Here is a 17,383-nt window from a genome sequence, read left to right as displayed (position 1 = left end):
CTGCTTGCTCTTCAAGCCTCAGTGGGGTAGGGGGTAGGATGTGCTGGCTCCCTGCTACACTACTCTTAGGTTGCTTCACTGTCCCCTGTTGGTTCTCCCAAACCCTGGCCACCCGTTTGTAAATCGCCTCTCTCAGGAAACTGTACCATCTCTTAACTGTGCCAGGACCTTGACCGGATCAAGCCATGACTATCTCGAATTGTATCAGCACAGCAAATTATCATTAAGAGCATCTCGCCCTTTAAGGAAAGTGAACGCTGAGTGCTGGAAAGCAGAACTCTGTTTTACCTGAATAAGAAATGCCCCCCTCTCTCATCTCTTCTTCATTTTGTGCTTGCCCTCACCTCTGTGTGCAGCACTCTGTGTGCCTGAAAAGTCCTCCTTAGCTTTCAAATCCCTGCTCCTCTAGAAGCTTTCTCCGACTCTTACAGGCCGAGTTAGCCTCCCCGCACCCTGCATTTCTTGAGAGCTGCCAGGTAAAATAAAGGGTGTCAGGCCACATTTGAATTTCAGATAAACAACAACGAATATTTTAGCAGAAGTATGTTCCATGGAATATTGGGACACATGAATAGGGGGAAAAATTCGTTATCTGAAATTCAGGTTTAATTGGGAATCTTACATCTTTTTCTTTTTCTTTTTTTTCCCCCTAAAATAAATCTAGCAACTGTAACTACAGTGGCCTTCTAAAGTGGGTGGCTCCTGTTTGAAGAAACACTCTTTTCTTTTTCCTTCTTTCCTTTCTGCCTTCCTTCCCTCCTTTTTTCCAGAGTTCTGTGAGATAATGAGTATGTAAATTTGGGAGTTGAGCCGGAGCTTTGGAGGACTGAATTGCTTTTGAGAAAACTGAGGTCTGGAGAAAAATTTGGCCCGTAGGTGCTGTGGAGCAGAGAATGGAGAGGAGGTGAATCAATGAGATGGACAAGACTGGGACCTTTACTGTGAGGGGCCAAGGAGGAACATTTTGTGTCTGGGGGGGGGGGTTCTTTGTAGAAATGTAATGCAATGTAGTAAGTGACTGAGTTTCATTTCCGGGGTGCCATGTATTATGGAAGCAGGTGACTAGAGGTGGAGGTGCCTGCAATTATGTGGGAATTTGCAAGAATCTTGGTGGAAATAGGGTTGCAACCATTCATGTGGAGAGCTCAAGAGAAAGGAGGCTCCAGCTGATCTCCAGATTGTAATTGTTTCTGTGATTCTCCACCCTAATAATAATAATAATAAAAGTTAATGTTAACAGTGTTTACTAAGTGCTAGGTACATGTATGTATATGTATGCATATGTGCATGTGTATGTGTTTGCACATATGTCTGTGTACACACGAACACACTCCTGGCTCTGTTCAGTTTGAGTAAGCACAAAATCCAATTACCACAGTTGAGTCAAATAATACCAGTTCCCCAGCAACAGGATTCTAACTTGAGTTGCCACCCCATATTAACTAAAATAAATATGGCAACCTTAATTGTAGCTACTGTAGCATAAAGTGTAATTCACTGTGGGCTCCTCACCCCGCAGATCACTATGTAAATAACAAATGTGCACCATGATCAGCGACCAATGGCATCACTTCTTTCAAGGTCTGTTGGTAATTGGTTGTTGCACATGTTACTTAGTTCAGGCACAGACAGCAAAACATGTAATTGTGTTGCCTCCTCGCCTCCCAGCGATAAACCCACATGATTTAACTTTAATGTACTCCTGCTGCTGAATGATGCTCCAGGTCAGCCTGATACTCTTCAACACTTGAACAAAGGTGTGAAAATGTGCTTTGTACATTTTCAGTAATCTAGCAAATAGATCAAGGAGCTATTTCCACTTTTCAAAGCCTATTTTCTTAGCTGGACTGTTGACCAGGCTATTGATGCTACAGTGGGAGATCATGCAGTTTCTTTAGCTAGTTTGGAAGAAATATGACCCAAACATGCAGCTGAAAACATCCATGCATCATGGAAGCAAGTAATCTGTGTACGATGTGGCAGAAACGTACTGCATTGTGCAAATAACTTTACAGGACCTGAACCCAGAGTTAACGGACTCATAGAGGAAATAATTGATTATGGGGACGTTGACATGGACTCCAGTGGAGACTGTCACCGTGCAGCCAGAGGAACTTAGTGAAGGCGAACTTATTGACATAAGTGAAGAAAGCAGTCATGATGAGAAGGAGGAAGATGTCCTAAAGTGACAGCGGCAAAAATCTTCACGTGAAAAGAATTCTCAGAGATATTTCATGACATTGAAAGCACAAAGGATAAAATGTTTGAAACTGATCCAAACTTAGAAAGGGTAGGATAGTTTGCTGAGGCAAGGAAAATATGCTCACTTGTATCATATTATATCTTGGGAGGAAGAAGGCAAGCACTGTTCAAACCAGTCTGATAAGTCTTATTTTTACAAAGAAATAAGACTCTTTGTTAATATTTCTAATGTTTTAAATTACAGTGTACTAATAAGTATTAATTTTACTGTTTTTTTCATTTCTCTATACGGTAATAGAATTTTTAGTATTTTGAGAAAATTTCTAACGGCCATGGAAGAATTGTAATTTTTCCCACTGATTATGGGGATAGTTTTGCATGGTTTCAGCTACATGGTCACTTTTTAAAATTTTAATTCCAGGATAGTTAACACACAGTGTCCTCTTAGTTTCTGGTGTACAGTATAGTGATTCAATAGTACTGTATATAACTCAGTGCTCATTTTAAGTGTGCTCCGATCCCCTTCACCTGTTTCACCCCTCCCCCAGAACCATCTGTTTGTTCTCTATAGTTAAGAGTGGTTTTTTGTCTCTTTTTTTCTTTGTTCATTTGCTTTGCTTCTTAAATTCCATATACAAGTGAAATCATATGATAATTGTCTTTCTCTGACTGACTTATTTCACTTAGCATTATACCCTTTAGATCCATCCATGTTATTGCAAAAGGCAACATTTCATTCTTTTTATGGCTGAGTAATATTCCATTGTATATATATACCACATCTTCTTTATCCATTCATCAGTTGATAGACACTTGGGCTGCTTTCATAGTTTGGCTATTGTAAATAATGCTGCAATAAACATAGGAGTGCATATATCCCTTTGAATTAGTGCTTTCATATTCTTTCGGTGAGTACCCAATAGTGGAATTACTGGATCATATGGTAGTTCTATTTTGAATTTTTTGAGGAACCTCCATACTGTTTTCCACAGTGGCTGCCCAGTTTGCATTCCCACCAACAGCACATGAGGGTTCTTTTTTCTCCACACCCTCGCCAACACATATTGTTTCGTCTTTTTGATTTTAGCCGTTCTGACAGATGTGAGGTGATTTCTTGTTGTGGTTTTGATTTGCATTTCCTTACTGATGAGTGATGTTGAACATCTTTTCATGTGTGTGTTGGCCTTCTGTATATCTTCTTTGGAGAAATGTCTGTTCATGTCTCCTGCCCATTTTTAAATTAGATTATTTGTCTTTTTGGTGTTGAGTTGTAGAAGTTCTTTATACATTTGGATACTAACCCTTTATAGGATATGTTCTTTGCATAGATCTTCTCCCCTTCAGTAGGTTGACTTTATTTAGTTGATTGCTTCCTTTGCTGTGCAGAAGCTTTTAATTTTGATGTCGTCCCAATAGTTTATTTTTGCTTTTGTTTCCCTTGCCTCAGGAGACATACCTAGAAAAATGTTGCTATGATCAATGTCAAAGAAATTACTGCCTGTGCTCTCTTCTAGGATTTTTATGGTTTTAGTCTTCACATTTAATCTATTTTGAGTTAATTTTGTGTATGGTGTAAAAGTGGTCCACTCTTATTCTTTTGCATATAGCTGTTCAGTTTTCCCAACGCCATTTGTAAAAGAGACTATCTTTTTCCCATTGCATATTCTCCTCCTTTGTTGAAGATTAATTGACCATATAATCGTGGGTTTATTTATAAACTCTTTATTCTGTTTCTTTGATCTATGTGTCTGTTTTTGTTCCAGTACCATACTGTCTTAGTTACTCAGCTTTGTAGTATATCTTGAAGTCTGGGAATGTGAGACCTCCAGTTTTGTTCTCCTTTTTCAAGATTGCTTTGGTTATTCAGGTTATTCAGGTCTTTTTGTGGTTCCGTACAAATCTTAGGATTGTTTGTGCTACTTCTGTGAGAAATGCTATTGGTATTTTGATAGGGATTACATTCAATATTTAGATTGCTTTGGGTAGTATGGACATTTTAATAATATTTGTCCTTCCAATCCATGAGCATGAGATATCTTACCATTTGTTTGTGTTGTCTTCAATTTCTTTCATCACAGTTTTATAGTTCTCAGACCTCCTTGGTTAAGTTTATTCCTAGGTATTTATTATTTTTGGTGCAATTGTAAATGGGATTATTTTCTTAATTCCTCTTTCTGCTACTTCATTATTAGTGTATAGAAATCCAATGGATTTCTGTGTATTGATTTTGTATCCTGCAACCTTACTGAATTCATTTATCAGTTCTAATAGTTTCTTGGGGGAGTCTTTAGGGTTTTCTATATATAGTATCCTGTTATCTGCAAATAGTGCAAGTTTTTGCACAATAGTGCAAAACAATTTGCGTTTCTTTAAAGATTTTATTTATTTATTTATTTATTTAAGAGAGTGAAGTGAACGAGCAAGAGAGAGAACACAAGTGGGGGGAGAGGAAGAAAGAGAAGCAGACTCCCCGCTGAGCAGAGAGCCCAACATAAAGCTCAATCCCGAGATTCCAGGATCATGACCTGAGCCGAAGGCAGATGCTTAACCCACTGAGCCACCCAGACGCCCCTTCCTTACCAATTTGGATGCCTTTTATTTCTTTTTTGTCTGATTGTTGTGGCTAGGATTTCCAGCTTTATGTTGAATAAAGTGATGAGAGTGGACGTCCTTGTCTTGTTCCTGACCTTAGGGGAAAAGTTCTCAGTGTTTTACCATTGAGTGTGATGTTAGCTGTGGCTTTTTCATATATGGCCTTTATTATGTTGAGGTATATTCCCTCCAAACCTACTTTGTTGAGGGTTTTTATCATGAATGGATGTTGTACTTTGTCAAATGCTTTTTCTGCATCTATAGAAAGGATCATATGGTTCTTATCCTTTCTTTTATTAATGTGATGTATCATGTTGATTGATTTGCAAATATTGGACCACCCTTCTTTCCTGGGAATAAATCCAACTTGATAATGGTGAATGATTTTTTTAATGTATTGTTGGATTCAGTTTGCTAATATTTTGTTGAGGATTTTTGCATCTATGTTCATCAGAGATATTGGCCTGTAGTTCTCTTTTTTTGTAGTGTCTTTATTTGGTTTTGGTATCAGAGTAATGCTGACCTCATAGAATGAATTTAGAAGCTTTCCTTCCTCTTCTATTTTTTTGGATTAGTTTGAGAATAATAGGTATTATTAACTCTTCTTTAAATGTTTGGTAGAATTCATCTGTGAAGCTGTCTGGTCTAGGACTTTTGTTTGTTGGGAGTTTTTTGAATACCGATTCAATTTCATTGCTGGTAATTTGTCTGTTCAAATGTTCAACTTCTTGATTCAGTTTTGGGATGTTATGTGCTTCTAGGAATTTATCCATTTCTTCTAGGTTGTCCAATTTGTTGGCATGTAATTTTTCATGATATTCTCTTATAATCCTTTGTATGTCTGTGGTGTGGTTTCTTTCTCCTCTTTCATTTCTGATTTTGTTCATTTGAGCCCCCCCCTTTTTTTTATGAGCCACAATTTTGTTGATCTTTTTAAAGAACCAGCTCCTGGTTTCATCGATCTATTCTATTGGCTTTTTAGTTTCTATTTCATTTATTTCTGCTGTAATCTTTATTATTTTCTTCCTTCTACTGGTTTTGGATTTTGTTTGTTCTTCTTTCTCTAACTCCTTTAGGTCTAAGATTAGGTTGTTTATTTGAAATTTTTCTTGCTTCTTAAGGCAGACCTGTATTGCTATAAAATTCCCTCTTAGAACAGCTTTTGCTGCATCCCAAGTATTTGGGACCATGCATTCACATTTTCAATTGTCTCCATGTATTTCTTTTTAATTTCTTTTTTGATTTCTTGGTTGACCCATTCATTGTTTAGTAGCATGTTATTTAATTTCCATGTATTTGTGGTCTTTCCATATTTTTTCTTGTTGTTGATTTCTAGTTCCATAGCATTGTGGTTGGAAAAGATGCATGTATGACTTCGATCTTTTTCAATTTGTTGAGACTTGTTTTGTAGCCTAATAGGTGATCTATTCTGGAGAATGTTCCATATGCGCTTGAAAAGAATGTGTATTCTTCTGTTTTAGGATGAAATGTTCTGAATATATCTGTTAGATCCATCTGGTCTAATATGTCACTCAAAGCCACTGTTTTCTTATTGATTTTCTGTTTGGATGATCTATCTATTGATGTAAGTGGGGTGTTAAAGTCCCCTACTATTATTGTATTACTGTCAATTACTTTCTCTATGTTTGTTATTAGCTGCTTTATGTATTTGGGTGCTCCCATGTTGGATGCATAAATATTTACAATTGTTATACCTTCTTGTTAGAGTGTTCCCTTTATGATTATATAGTGTCCTTCTTTGTCTCTTGTTATAGTCTTTGTTTTAAAGTCTGTTTTGTCTCCCAGAGTCCATAGTCTCTCATGCTTCGTTCCCCCTTCTGATTACCCCCCCTTTGTTTATCCCTTTCTTCTCCTACCGATCTTCCTACTTCTTATGTTCCATAAATGAGTGAAACCATATGATAATTGTCTGGGAAACAAACTGAGGGCTTCCGAGGGGAGGGGGGTGGGGGAATGGGATAGGCTGGTGATGGGTAGTAAGGAGGGCACGTATTGTATGGTGCACTGGGTGTTATACGCAACTAATGAATCATGGAACATTACATCAAAAACCAGGGATGTACTGTATGGTGATGAACATAATATAATAAAAATATATTATTACAAAAAAAATAAAGTCTGTTTTGTCTGATATAAGTATTGCTACCTCAGCTTTCTTTTCACTTCCATTTGCATGATAAATGCTTTTCCATCACTTTTACTTTCAATCTGCATGTGTCTTTATGTCTGAAATGGGTATCTTGTAGGCAGCAAGTAAATGGGTCTTGCTTTTTTATCCATTTTGTCACCCCATGTCTTTTGATTGGAGCATTTAGTATATTTGCATTCAAAGTAATTGTTGATAGGTATGTACTTATTACCATTTGTTACTTGTTTTATGGTTGTTCCTGTAATTCTTCTCTGTTCCTTTCCTCTCTTGCCCTCTTCTCTCAGGGTTTATTGACTTTCTTTAGTGATATATTTGGTTTTATTTCTCTTTATTTTTGTGCACAGTCATTTTTATGGTCCTACACTACCATGCAAAGGGAGAACTGCATGTCTGTATGTATATATCACAATAATTATTATCATGCTTATTACTCTGATGAGAAAATTGATGCTTTAAGTCTAAGCTACTTGTCCAGGGTCATGCAGATAGTAAATAGTAGAGCTTGGATTTATGTCTGTGTAGTCTGCCTCCAAGACCTGCCCTCCCTTAACCTACCAGCTATGAGCACTTCAAAGACAGGGATCATAGCTTGTGATTTTTAAATGCCTAGCATGTAAACATCTGATACATACACATTGATGAATGAAAAATAAGAATTTATGAAATAAGGAACTATAAAAGGAATTAACATTTACTGTTGGAAAATAATGAGAAAAAAATGAAGACTGATTGGAGACTAAGTAGCAGCAACCTTATAGATGTCCATCAGTTATAGATAAACTGGATAGATCTGCAGTCATCTTGTTTGATGTGAAGACCAGCCATTTCTGAGATGTTTGGAAACATATAACAGATGCAGAGGATTATGGGTATTTGCTAAGAAACTTCTGGTGATGGTCATTACATCAGAACACACTCGACAAAGACTTTGGGGAAAAAGAATGAGCGTTTCCTATCCTCCTGCTTTCATACAGTAGTTCTAGGCGTGGAAGCTATTCCATGAGCATGCTCTGCGAAAGGCAGGCAGTAGCCCCTGCACTTGCCACTGGCCAGAGTAGCCACTAGCAGCTCCCAGGCAAGTGCAGCAGCTCTTAAACTGAAGTGGCATCTGTGGGTGGGCTTCAAGAGTCCACAAGTCCTATGGAGGGCACTTGACGGAATGAGCATTGGGTGTTATATGCAACTGATGAATCACTATATTCTACCTCTGAAACTCATTTAAAAGAAAAGTCCACAAGTCCTTCAGGTACCAGGTTCATTGCCACATTTTGTGTTAACAAGCTTATAAACTCTATGGGAGGAAAAAAGAGAAAAACATTCAACTGTGTTTGGAAATGTTTGTACTGGGAGCTGTCCCCATTTTCAGAGTGAGTACTACACCTTGTGGAACAAGTTGTAAAGCCCCACCTGGCTGTCATTTGGAGGAGGGGCTGAATAGAAGTGGACCTTCTTTACAGCATACCTGAAAACCACCTGAGATTTGTGGTTTGTGTCCGTGTCAGGAAAGTTCCTGTTGAAGTCTTGAGGAAAGGGTCCAAATAATCAAACTTAAAGGAAAGCTTTGTTTGGAAAGCCCAAACCAGAGGAAAATCAAGAAGAGTTGCGGATGTATAAAAATAGATATGGGTCAGGCAGAAATATGGAGATGAGAGCTTGTAGGCTGCAGAAGCCAGTACATTTTGTTTTGTTCTGTTCTGTTTTTACAACCACCACATTTGCCCAGGCAATAAAAATGAAAGAGCAAGAGAGAGACATGGTAGGTAAGGAAACCAGCTTGAGTAAGAGCGGACTCAGACTGTTATAAGCACAGACTGCCAGCCTTAATATATTCATGGAAAGAAATCAGCTCATCTGGGAGAGAAGATTCAGAGCAGACATGAGATGGGAAACATACATCCTCCTGGTGGCTTCCATGAAAAGCAGTGGTTCCCAGAACAAAGGGGTGCCCCTGGGGACTAGCACGGCATCTATGATTAAGCCTTTGAAGAATACACCCTCCCATTTTAACTCAAGGCCCCAGTCCACCAAAAGAATAAAACCTACTTTCTAAACAGGGGTCCGAGCCGAGCCTTGTTGAAAGAGCTCCAGTGTACACTTGGAAACCCTTTAACTGACACAGAGAGAACTACTGGCCCCAGGATCTTCCTTAGGCACCACTCACTCACAGAGTGAGCAGGAATCTCTCCACTCCAGTATGTCACTGCCAGCGCTTGGACAAGTGTTGATCTCCGTATGTCTGGGTTTCCTTGAGAATGGATGAACCACTGCGGGCCAGCCTAGACCAACTGGTGTGCTAGATGGGAGCAGGAACCAAAGCCACCCTCGGGGTCCTTGTCTTAAAGATCCTTCCCTAAAGAATGCCCTGATTAAAGTTATCAGAGCTCACTTGAGTCAGTGGGCACCACGGATTCGATTGGTGTGTAAAGGGAGTATCAAGATTAACGCTACATCTTCCATAATGGGGAGGAGAGAAGATCCATCATGAAAAAAGCTAAGGGACTCAGAAAACCATAGGAAACAAGATTTCATCATCTGAAATTTTAAAATGTGCCAGAACTGTGTGTTAACTGCACACATAGATCCTGGCTCTATGTGAGGCCCTATTGATATTTCCAAAAAAATATATGTAAGAGATGGAGAATTTAATTTGAATGTTCTGAAAGAATGTTCTCTCTCTCTCTCTCTCTCTCACACACACACACACACACACAAACACACCTCCCACAATCCAGTCATAAGACAGCTCTACAATCCACAGAAGGCTCCTTATAATTTTTTAGCTAGAGAACAAAAGAGGGTGAGAGAGTTTGCACCCTTAAGGGTCTAGACGGTTGAGTGTGAGTGTTGAAAAGAAGAAAAACATTTTATCAAATGATATTGTGGGATTTCCAAGATATACAATTTATAAGTACTTTAAAAATTATTTTCAGTTGCTTCATCCTTCTCTGAAGGTAGCACCTTGTGGAAACCAAATCACATGAGGCCCCTGCTTAGATTTGGGTTTCAGGCATTTCTTCTAAAATAGTCAAAACAGTTTCAGATACAAGCAGAGATTCCTATACCCCTCCCTCTTGGTGTCTCTCCCCATTATCCTAGCCCTTCCAGCTCTTTCCTGTGATTCATCTAGAAGCTTCTTGGTTTACTGACTTTGGTAGTGCTTCCCACACCCTTTTCCAGTTTTGCACCCTTGCCCAGTGTCTGTGACACCAGCTCCAGATAGATACCTCTGCCTTTAGGAGGACATTAGAGAACATCTACAGGGAAGACTGAAAAGGACACACTTCCCAATGAATATTACCATGATTATCTTGCTTTGTGAAAAGGGTGAGCATTAGTGGGATAATAAAAAATGTTTTAGATACAGGATGCAGTATTTTGAGTTAAAAAAAAAAAAAAGGTAAGGTGGCAACCTGATCCTCTTTTAAGCCCTTGCCCAAGGAAGCCTGTCTCTTTTATGTGGAAGAAACTCCATTGAGTATTATGTTACAAGGCACTTGAGGATGGGGACCACATTTATTTATTTTGAATCTCTATGCCTATCGCAGTGTAGAGCCCATAGGAGCATTGAATATATGTTAGTTGAAGGAATAAATATAACTAAGTTCCTTAACCATTGGAGAAATTGCTCAGAATTTTTTGTTTTTTATCAGTCCACATGTGAAAGCTTTAGTCAGGGTCAAAAAACTAACTCTACATCCTTGGGTAAAAACCATTTTGTTTGGAAGTCTGGGCTTTAAATTCAAAGCGTGATTTGTAGAAGGCCTGGGTTTCTGTGATGAAATAAAAGGTTTTTCCTTTGTAATATTTTGGGTCTCCAAATTTTCAAAAAAAATGTATTTTTATGGTTTCTCTTTGTTTTTGTTTAAAAATAAATTTGTTGCGTGTGTTGGGGTGGGGTAGAGGTGCTCAAGGAGAAAGAACAACAGCAAACAAGCAAAAAAGAAGCCACTTTGATTAAGCATAGTTAGTGAGCTCAGTGAAGCATGTTTCATCTTGATGCCAAATGACGCTCACGGAAATTGCAGCGATTTTTGATGCACTTGCCAGTGTTTGTGTTATTTTTACTTTAACGATGTAGCAGATTGCTCCAAAATAAATAATGTAAGCCTAACGTTTCAAAAGAGTCCAAGCGCTTGCGTCTTTCACTTCTGGCTTCCCTTCTGGGACTAAGCTGTGCCCAGCAGAAGCAATCCTCATTTCTATGTAACACTCCATTTGGAGGGCTGTTTACTTGCTTTGTTTTTCAAAGTTGAATCTATTTCTCACCATTCTGTTCCAAATGTCGTAGATTCTATCATTGTTCTGCGCTGAAGCGATAACTCCTCTTATCCGGGAAAACTAGGGAATAAACTCCACAGCATCTAGACTCATGACTTTGTGGGAAGAGGTTTCAAAGGGGTGCTCTGGGGTGAAGAGCTAATCCAAGCCCCATGGGAACCTACAATTTCCATATGGATTCATATTTAGATTTCGAGCCATGCACAATGGGTCAAATTTTGCACACAATGTCCTTAGTATAGCTTAAAATAGGTTGGCAAATGAACTTCACACAAAATGACTCCATCCGCATTCAATTATTAGACTTCTCATTTGATTGTCTTTGTGGTACAATCTAAGAGAGAAGAAACATCCATGATTTAAAAAAAATCAAAAGTAAATCTTTGTGTTGTTCTGTACTTCTTAACTGTGCATGAATGGCTTTTATAAACATAAAAGAGAAAATGGCTTTTATAAAAAGATGAAATATAAAAAGACCAGAACAATAAACTGATGGCCTTGTGTTCTCATTAACGTAGGCCGCCACTGTGAGGTCCATCAGATGATCGGAAACTACATGTGGGACCCCAGCACCAACAAGTCATTTGACATTGGTGTCAACAGAGACAGCCTGATGCCTCTCTGGTGGAATGGATCAGAACCTCTGTGGGTCACTCTGACCAAGGCCAAAAGGAAGGTCTACATGTACTACTGGCCAGGTGAGTGTGTTGACATCCAGTCCCCTCCCGCCTTCCAAATCTCAGAGACCGTGGAGTCTCTGAAGACAAATGATGTAGTTGTCATGTTTGAAGACCAAGCCAGAGTTTGGAAAATGGGGTCTTTACAAGAAATATGGGCATGTTTTTTAAACTTTTGCTTTGAGCTCTCTAACATCAGACCAGACACACTGCTGTTGCCCGATTTCCTCGGTTCAGCGATATTGTTGTAGTATCTCATGCTTTTTTCATCTGCAAAATTTTGGATATCCTAAAGAGAAGTTATGTGTTGCTTCTCTGCTTTACAAAAGAATTTGGCAAACTGTTTCTATAGATTTTTAGCTCCCCTGCAGTGTTGAAAAGAGGATTCAAAGCACTTACAACTTTTTGGTACTGCATTAAATGAAGTCTCTTTGTATTAATATCCTGTACATCACAGATCAATGAGAAACTAAATTACTTTACTTACTGCAGTGAGGTAAGTCATCATGCAAACTACCCTGGCTGTTGTGAGAAGTCTTCAGAATACTCTCGTCTTGGCAGTCAAAAATCTTGCACTAAGGATGAGAGGATTCAGTGATAACTAAATAATCGACTTACATTTGCCTTCCCCTTGGTGGCATTCCTTCTTTAGGGAAGTGGGTGATTTGACTTCCCGATGGACATGGATGTAGACACTTTTTTCCAAATTCTTAATGATGTAATATTGCTGATTGCCATGATGGAAGAAGATGTCAGAGGAGGCCTGGAAGAAATGAAGGGACTAATGGGGAGAGGCAGCTGGGGGAGCTCCCTGGCCTGGGTTGGAGGGCAGCAGCAGCCTGATAAAATTGTGAGAACACAGTGGGTTGTGGGGGACGGTGGTAGGAGGGGGTCGGGAAGAACAGAGAGAAGGATGAGTAAGCTGAGGCTGAATCACAGATGGCCCACACTGAGGGCGTGGGCCTTCAACAGGAGTTTGGAGGATGCTGGTTGGAGGTGGTCATGTGGAGAGCTGCTCAGGGCACTCGAGGCTGTGCCAGCTCTTGGAGGAGCATAGAACACAGACAGATGGAGACCATGGAAAACAGACCCACAGCCGTGCTGGGGTAAATGCCTGGAAAACTGCCACAGAGCAGAGACTAGCATCCATAGGTGAGCCCATGAAGGCCAGGGCAGGCTACATAAATTGGAAACTGGGCATAAGAACAATTAGACACAGCTGGCTCTGCTGGCAGATAGAATTTCAGGGAGAGCGCTGGAGTTTCTTCAGAAGACACCTGGGATTCAGCCCATAGCAGCTACCTCAGCTGACATGAGAAGAAGCTTTCAAGCAAGGGAAGGCTTTAAGGGGACTTCATTACCTTAAATGGAGACTCAGCTTTTCCGAGTTGGACATGAGATTAAGAAAAGAAGTCAGTGCACCAGCCAAGCTAATCGGACTTGCTAGAGGAGCCGGGCTCATGGTTCAGCCCAATGTGATGAGGTCTCAAGCCAAAAGATGCACTTTGAGGTCATTCTAAGAAATCATTACCAACAGATATAAGGGCCCACATGCATAGGCCTAGAAGAAGGAAAGGATTGGGCATGCTGCCTTAGGGACCACCTTAGACAAATCTAAGGACCATCAAGATGCATGTTGCCCCAGTGCTGTAAGGGCCATCTTCCATGGTAGCTGGTTAATTTAACTTCCTGTGTCTTGGCACTTGAGCTCTTCATGTGCTGGAGAGCACATCCCCCATCATCTCTCCCCAGCTCCCCATGTGCTGCCTCCTCTACACATGATCTGCCAGTGGCCTTTCAGAGAGCAGTAGATGCCGGTATGCATGAAGGCAGGGAGTGGCCCTGAAGGGAGACAGCTGCCATATTTGAGACCTCTCTCTGCAGCATTCCAGAGCGTTATTCTGTATCTCATCCTGGAGGATCTGACTCCTTCAGGATAATAAACAACTTGAAGTTATAGATCTCTGAGTATCCAAGAAAAAAACCCTCAAAGCTAATTTGCATGTAAAATATCATGTTCTCCTCCAAAACAGCTCCTTAAGGGCAAGAAAGGTCCAATCGCTCCTTTTGATTCACAGTTTAACAGCTAATGTGATATGACAAATATGCCTTATGATCAGTTTATAGTGTTAACCATTGGGAGGAAAAAGCGAAAAAGAAAGTCTCCTAGGATTTCCTCAGTGACCTAAATGAAGATTAGCTAACGATCTGGCCGTGTTGAAGTCTTGATAGAAATCGGATGACCAGTCTCCCGTTTCTCAGACACCATCCGTCCTTCTAGGCTGGATACCCAAATAAAGGCTCTCCTAGAGCGAAGTGTCTCTGAAGGCCCTGCCCCGACCGAGCCAGGAGTGCTCTTGCACCTTCCATTCTTACTGGCTGACAGCTGAGGGATTAACGGTCACTGCTATCCTTTCTCCCTCCGCCTTGGTCCCCTCCAGCCCCTCGGCACAGCTCACAGCCCAGTGAGTGTTCATTTGTCTCCGCAACATTAAGTGAAGTGCAGTGGCATTTCTTCTAAACATGACTTGATTTTATTTTTCTTCTCAAATCCTCCTCTTCCTTCTCCACTTCCCACAGGACATTGTACAGACCTCTGGATGAGGCCTGGAAAATCTTCATTGCTCCAGTGAGCTGTGTTATGACACTTTGAGTCTCGCCGTGAAGTCAATATTTAGAAGTGCAATTTAGAAATGGCAGTAGTTCAAGTTTTCCTGTCAGGTAGATAAAGCAGCAGACGGAAAAATTCATCAGTGGTGAAGAGTCCAAAATAGCCCACCTCAAGTCTCGAGAAATTTAATATGGTAAACAGAGCCTCTGTTACCCCACCCAGTGGTGCCATTGAGCTGTGCGGGGAGAAGCGTCCCACGGGAAAGGGTCCCAGGCCCGAAATCAGATACTTCTCTGGGAAGCCCAGAGAGGTCGTCCAGGAACTGCACAGCTGGGGCCTAGCAGCGTTCTGCAAAGAGTGAGAGCTGAGTGTGTGTCATTCACTAACTTTGTCCCCCATTCCATCCCTCTGGTTTGAGATCAAAGAAACTTTATTGAGGGGAAAGAGGAAGAGGCTCTGATATTCACTTCATAGTAAGAGCAACCCAAAGCAGAGAAGGATGGAGGAGGAAAAATGAGCGGAAAGGGGAGGATAAGTCAGATACTGTGTGGAAACAGTTGGAGCCCCTTGAACAGTCAGTGCTGCCACACACGGGGCAGCGGTTTTAAAGTTTGTTCTTGTGGCAGTCCTGAAATACCAAAAAGGAACAAAAATTAGCAACTTTTTAGGAGTCTCTGGTTAAAACTCTCTGGAGTGTTTGAAGACTCTGAGTTCTATGTCTTTTATCATGCATTTTGCAGTGTGAACTCCCTACAGCCAAGCACTCAGGGGGACGGGGGAGCAGCCATTCATATGGCCCTGGATGGGTGTGGGTCTGGGCTCTTCTACCGACCTCTTCCTGTCCTGTGCAGGTGTTCAGATAAATAGGGTACCTTCTGTGTGGGAAAGGACACATTTCTACCTAGCCTTCCCTTCTCTGCTTTCCAGAGGTGGGCTGGGTGGGGACTTTAGGGGTGAGTCTCTAACTGATTTCCTACCAAGCAAGGATATTTCATCTGCGTAAGTAAGGAGACACTCATTGGCTATTGATCGAATTATCGATTGTTCACAACCTCNNNCTTTCCCTTTCCTGCCATGGTGTGTTCCTGACAGCTTTCAGCTGGGCTGAATACACTAAGGCACAGGGAAAATCAGGGGCCCAGCATCAATTATACAAATGTGTGTGTTAGCGTTATATATGGCTCAGTTCTTTGCCTCTATGAATAGGACTCCAAACACCTGAATAAAAACTGATTTTTTTTCAGACGAATATTTGACATTGCAAATGCAAGGGACCCGGCGTTTCTCTAAACTTTCCAATATTATCACCAATTTAGCATTAGACTTTAAGATGTATGTGATTTTAGAACCCAAAGAGGCCCTACCATATAGTTCGCTGATTCCTATGCTTGTAAATCAGGACCTCTTTAGGAAACTTATCAAAACTATGGATCCCCTTTGCAGAAAAACACACCCATGCGTACAACACTCATAATTTTGTGTTCATGTAACACAAGAAACTACAACAATGAGGATTGGCAAGTGGTCTTTGACATAGCACACCCAACTCCTAATCTATATCTAATTGATTTTTTAAAATATGATAGAAACGTGTTAAAAATCACCGAAGTACCAAGCGAAACTCAAGCTCCTATAATTAATCTTGTCTGGCTAGAATGGGCTTGGGTCAAAATTCTCTAAGACTCTTTGGGTTGAATTCACCTTGAGTCATTTCCTTTGTTTGTCAGGAACTTTAGTCAGGTCTGCATCCCCGATATTTCTGTCTGTGTCAGCAAGAAAAAGATTATGAATTCCAATTCCATTTGGAGGTTGTCTCAAAGAAGTGATCTTCAAAAGCATTCTGCAGGACTTCGAGGCGCCAACGATCTCGGCTGCAGAGAAACTGAGGACGTGTTGCGCATCTGGACCGCTGCCTGCGGGAGCAATTCCCCCAGTGCTGGGAAGCTTTTCATAGCCGTCCAGCCACGTGCAACCTCCTCTCGCAGGCTGGCATCTTGGCCAGAAGAGCTCACAGTTTCTCAGCAGCAGCCATGATAGTAATTAGAAAGCCGTAAAGAGAAATCCAGGGATGAACTTCTATTCTTCACAAGTCATGGCAAATCTGTTTCTTCATAAAACCTCTTAAAAGGGTGTGACTCCAGGCCCTGAAATCAGCTCTTAGGAGACAGCTATGAGCAAAACCAGATACAGGCTCTCCTCACTCCAACCCCCTCCCCCCGGGAACTCACCATCCCATGAAGGAGGCAGATAGTAATCTTATACTTGCCCAAACAAATGTAGAAATCCATTTGTTTAAAGTATAATAATGAAAAGTAGATTGCATTATGACATCATCTAATAAGGGATCTGGTTTCCTCAGAGAGAATGACAAGAAGTAACACCTTGGGTAAGTTGGGGAGTCAGTGGGAAGGAGCACTCGGGCTGAGGGAACAGCAATCTTAAGGCGTGGAAGGGATGGGAGAAGAAGCATCCTCAAGAAATTGAGAGGGAAGGATAGATGTGGTGTGGATAAGACGGAGAGAAGCCAAGGCCAGGCCGGGTTCTGTGGGCCGAGCAGGAGAACTTATTCCTATCCTGAGAGAAATAAGAAGTCACTGGAAGGCTTTAAGGAGGAAAGTGGAAGTGTCATGCTTGCATTTTGACAAGACCACTCTGGCTGCTACATGGAGAATGGAATGTGGCACCCCGAGGGGATGGAATAGTCAGGAAGTTATTGTTAGACCTAGGAAGGAAGTGAGAATAGCTTAGACCAGCGTAACAGAAATGGTGAGAAATGGAATGATTGGGGACATATTTAGGAATTAAAATCGCCAGGACCTAGTGATGAATTGGATTTGGGATTGAGCAGTGACA

At 40.9% G+C, this 17,383-nt stretch overlaps 1 protein-coding gene across 1 annotated transcript in view; it reads left to right on the top strand.

Moving 5' to 3' along the window:
- Positions 1-17,383, top strand: part of ENPP6 (ectonucleotide pyrophosphatase/phosphodiesterase 6) — a 110,471-nt gene that overhangs the window by 39,657 nt on the left and 53,431 nt on the right. The window contains exon 2 of the mRNA XM_008710495.2: positions 11,761-11,940. Within this exon, the coding sequence (XP_008708717.1) occupies positions 11,761-11,940 (180 nt within the window). The remainder of the gene's footprint in view (positions 1-11,760; positions 11,941-17,383) is intronic.

This window comes from Ursus maritimus, unplaced genomic scaffold (assembly GCF_017311325.1).
Source record: "Ursus maritimus isolate PB19 unplaced genomic scaffold, ASM1731132v1 scaffold_28, whole genome shotgun sequence".
NCBI lineage: Eukaryota > Metazoa > Chordata > Mammalia > Carnivora > Ursidae > Ursus > Ursus maritimus.
The sequence above is the reverse complement of the archived record's forward strand: the minus strand, read 5'-3'. Positions and strand labels throughout refer to the sequence as shown.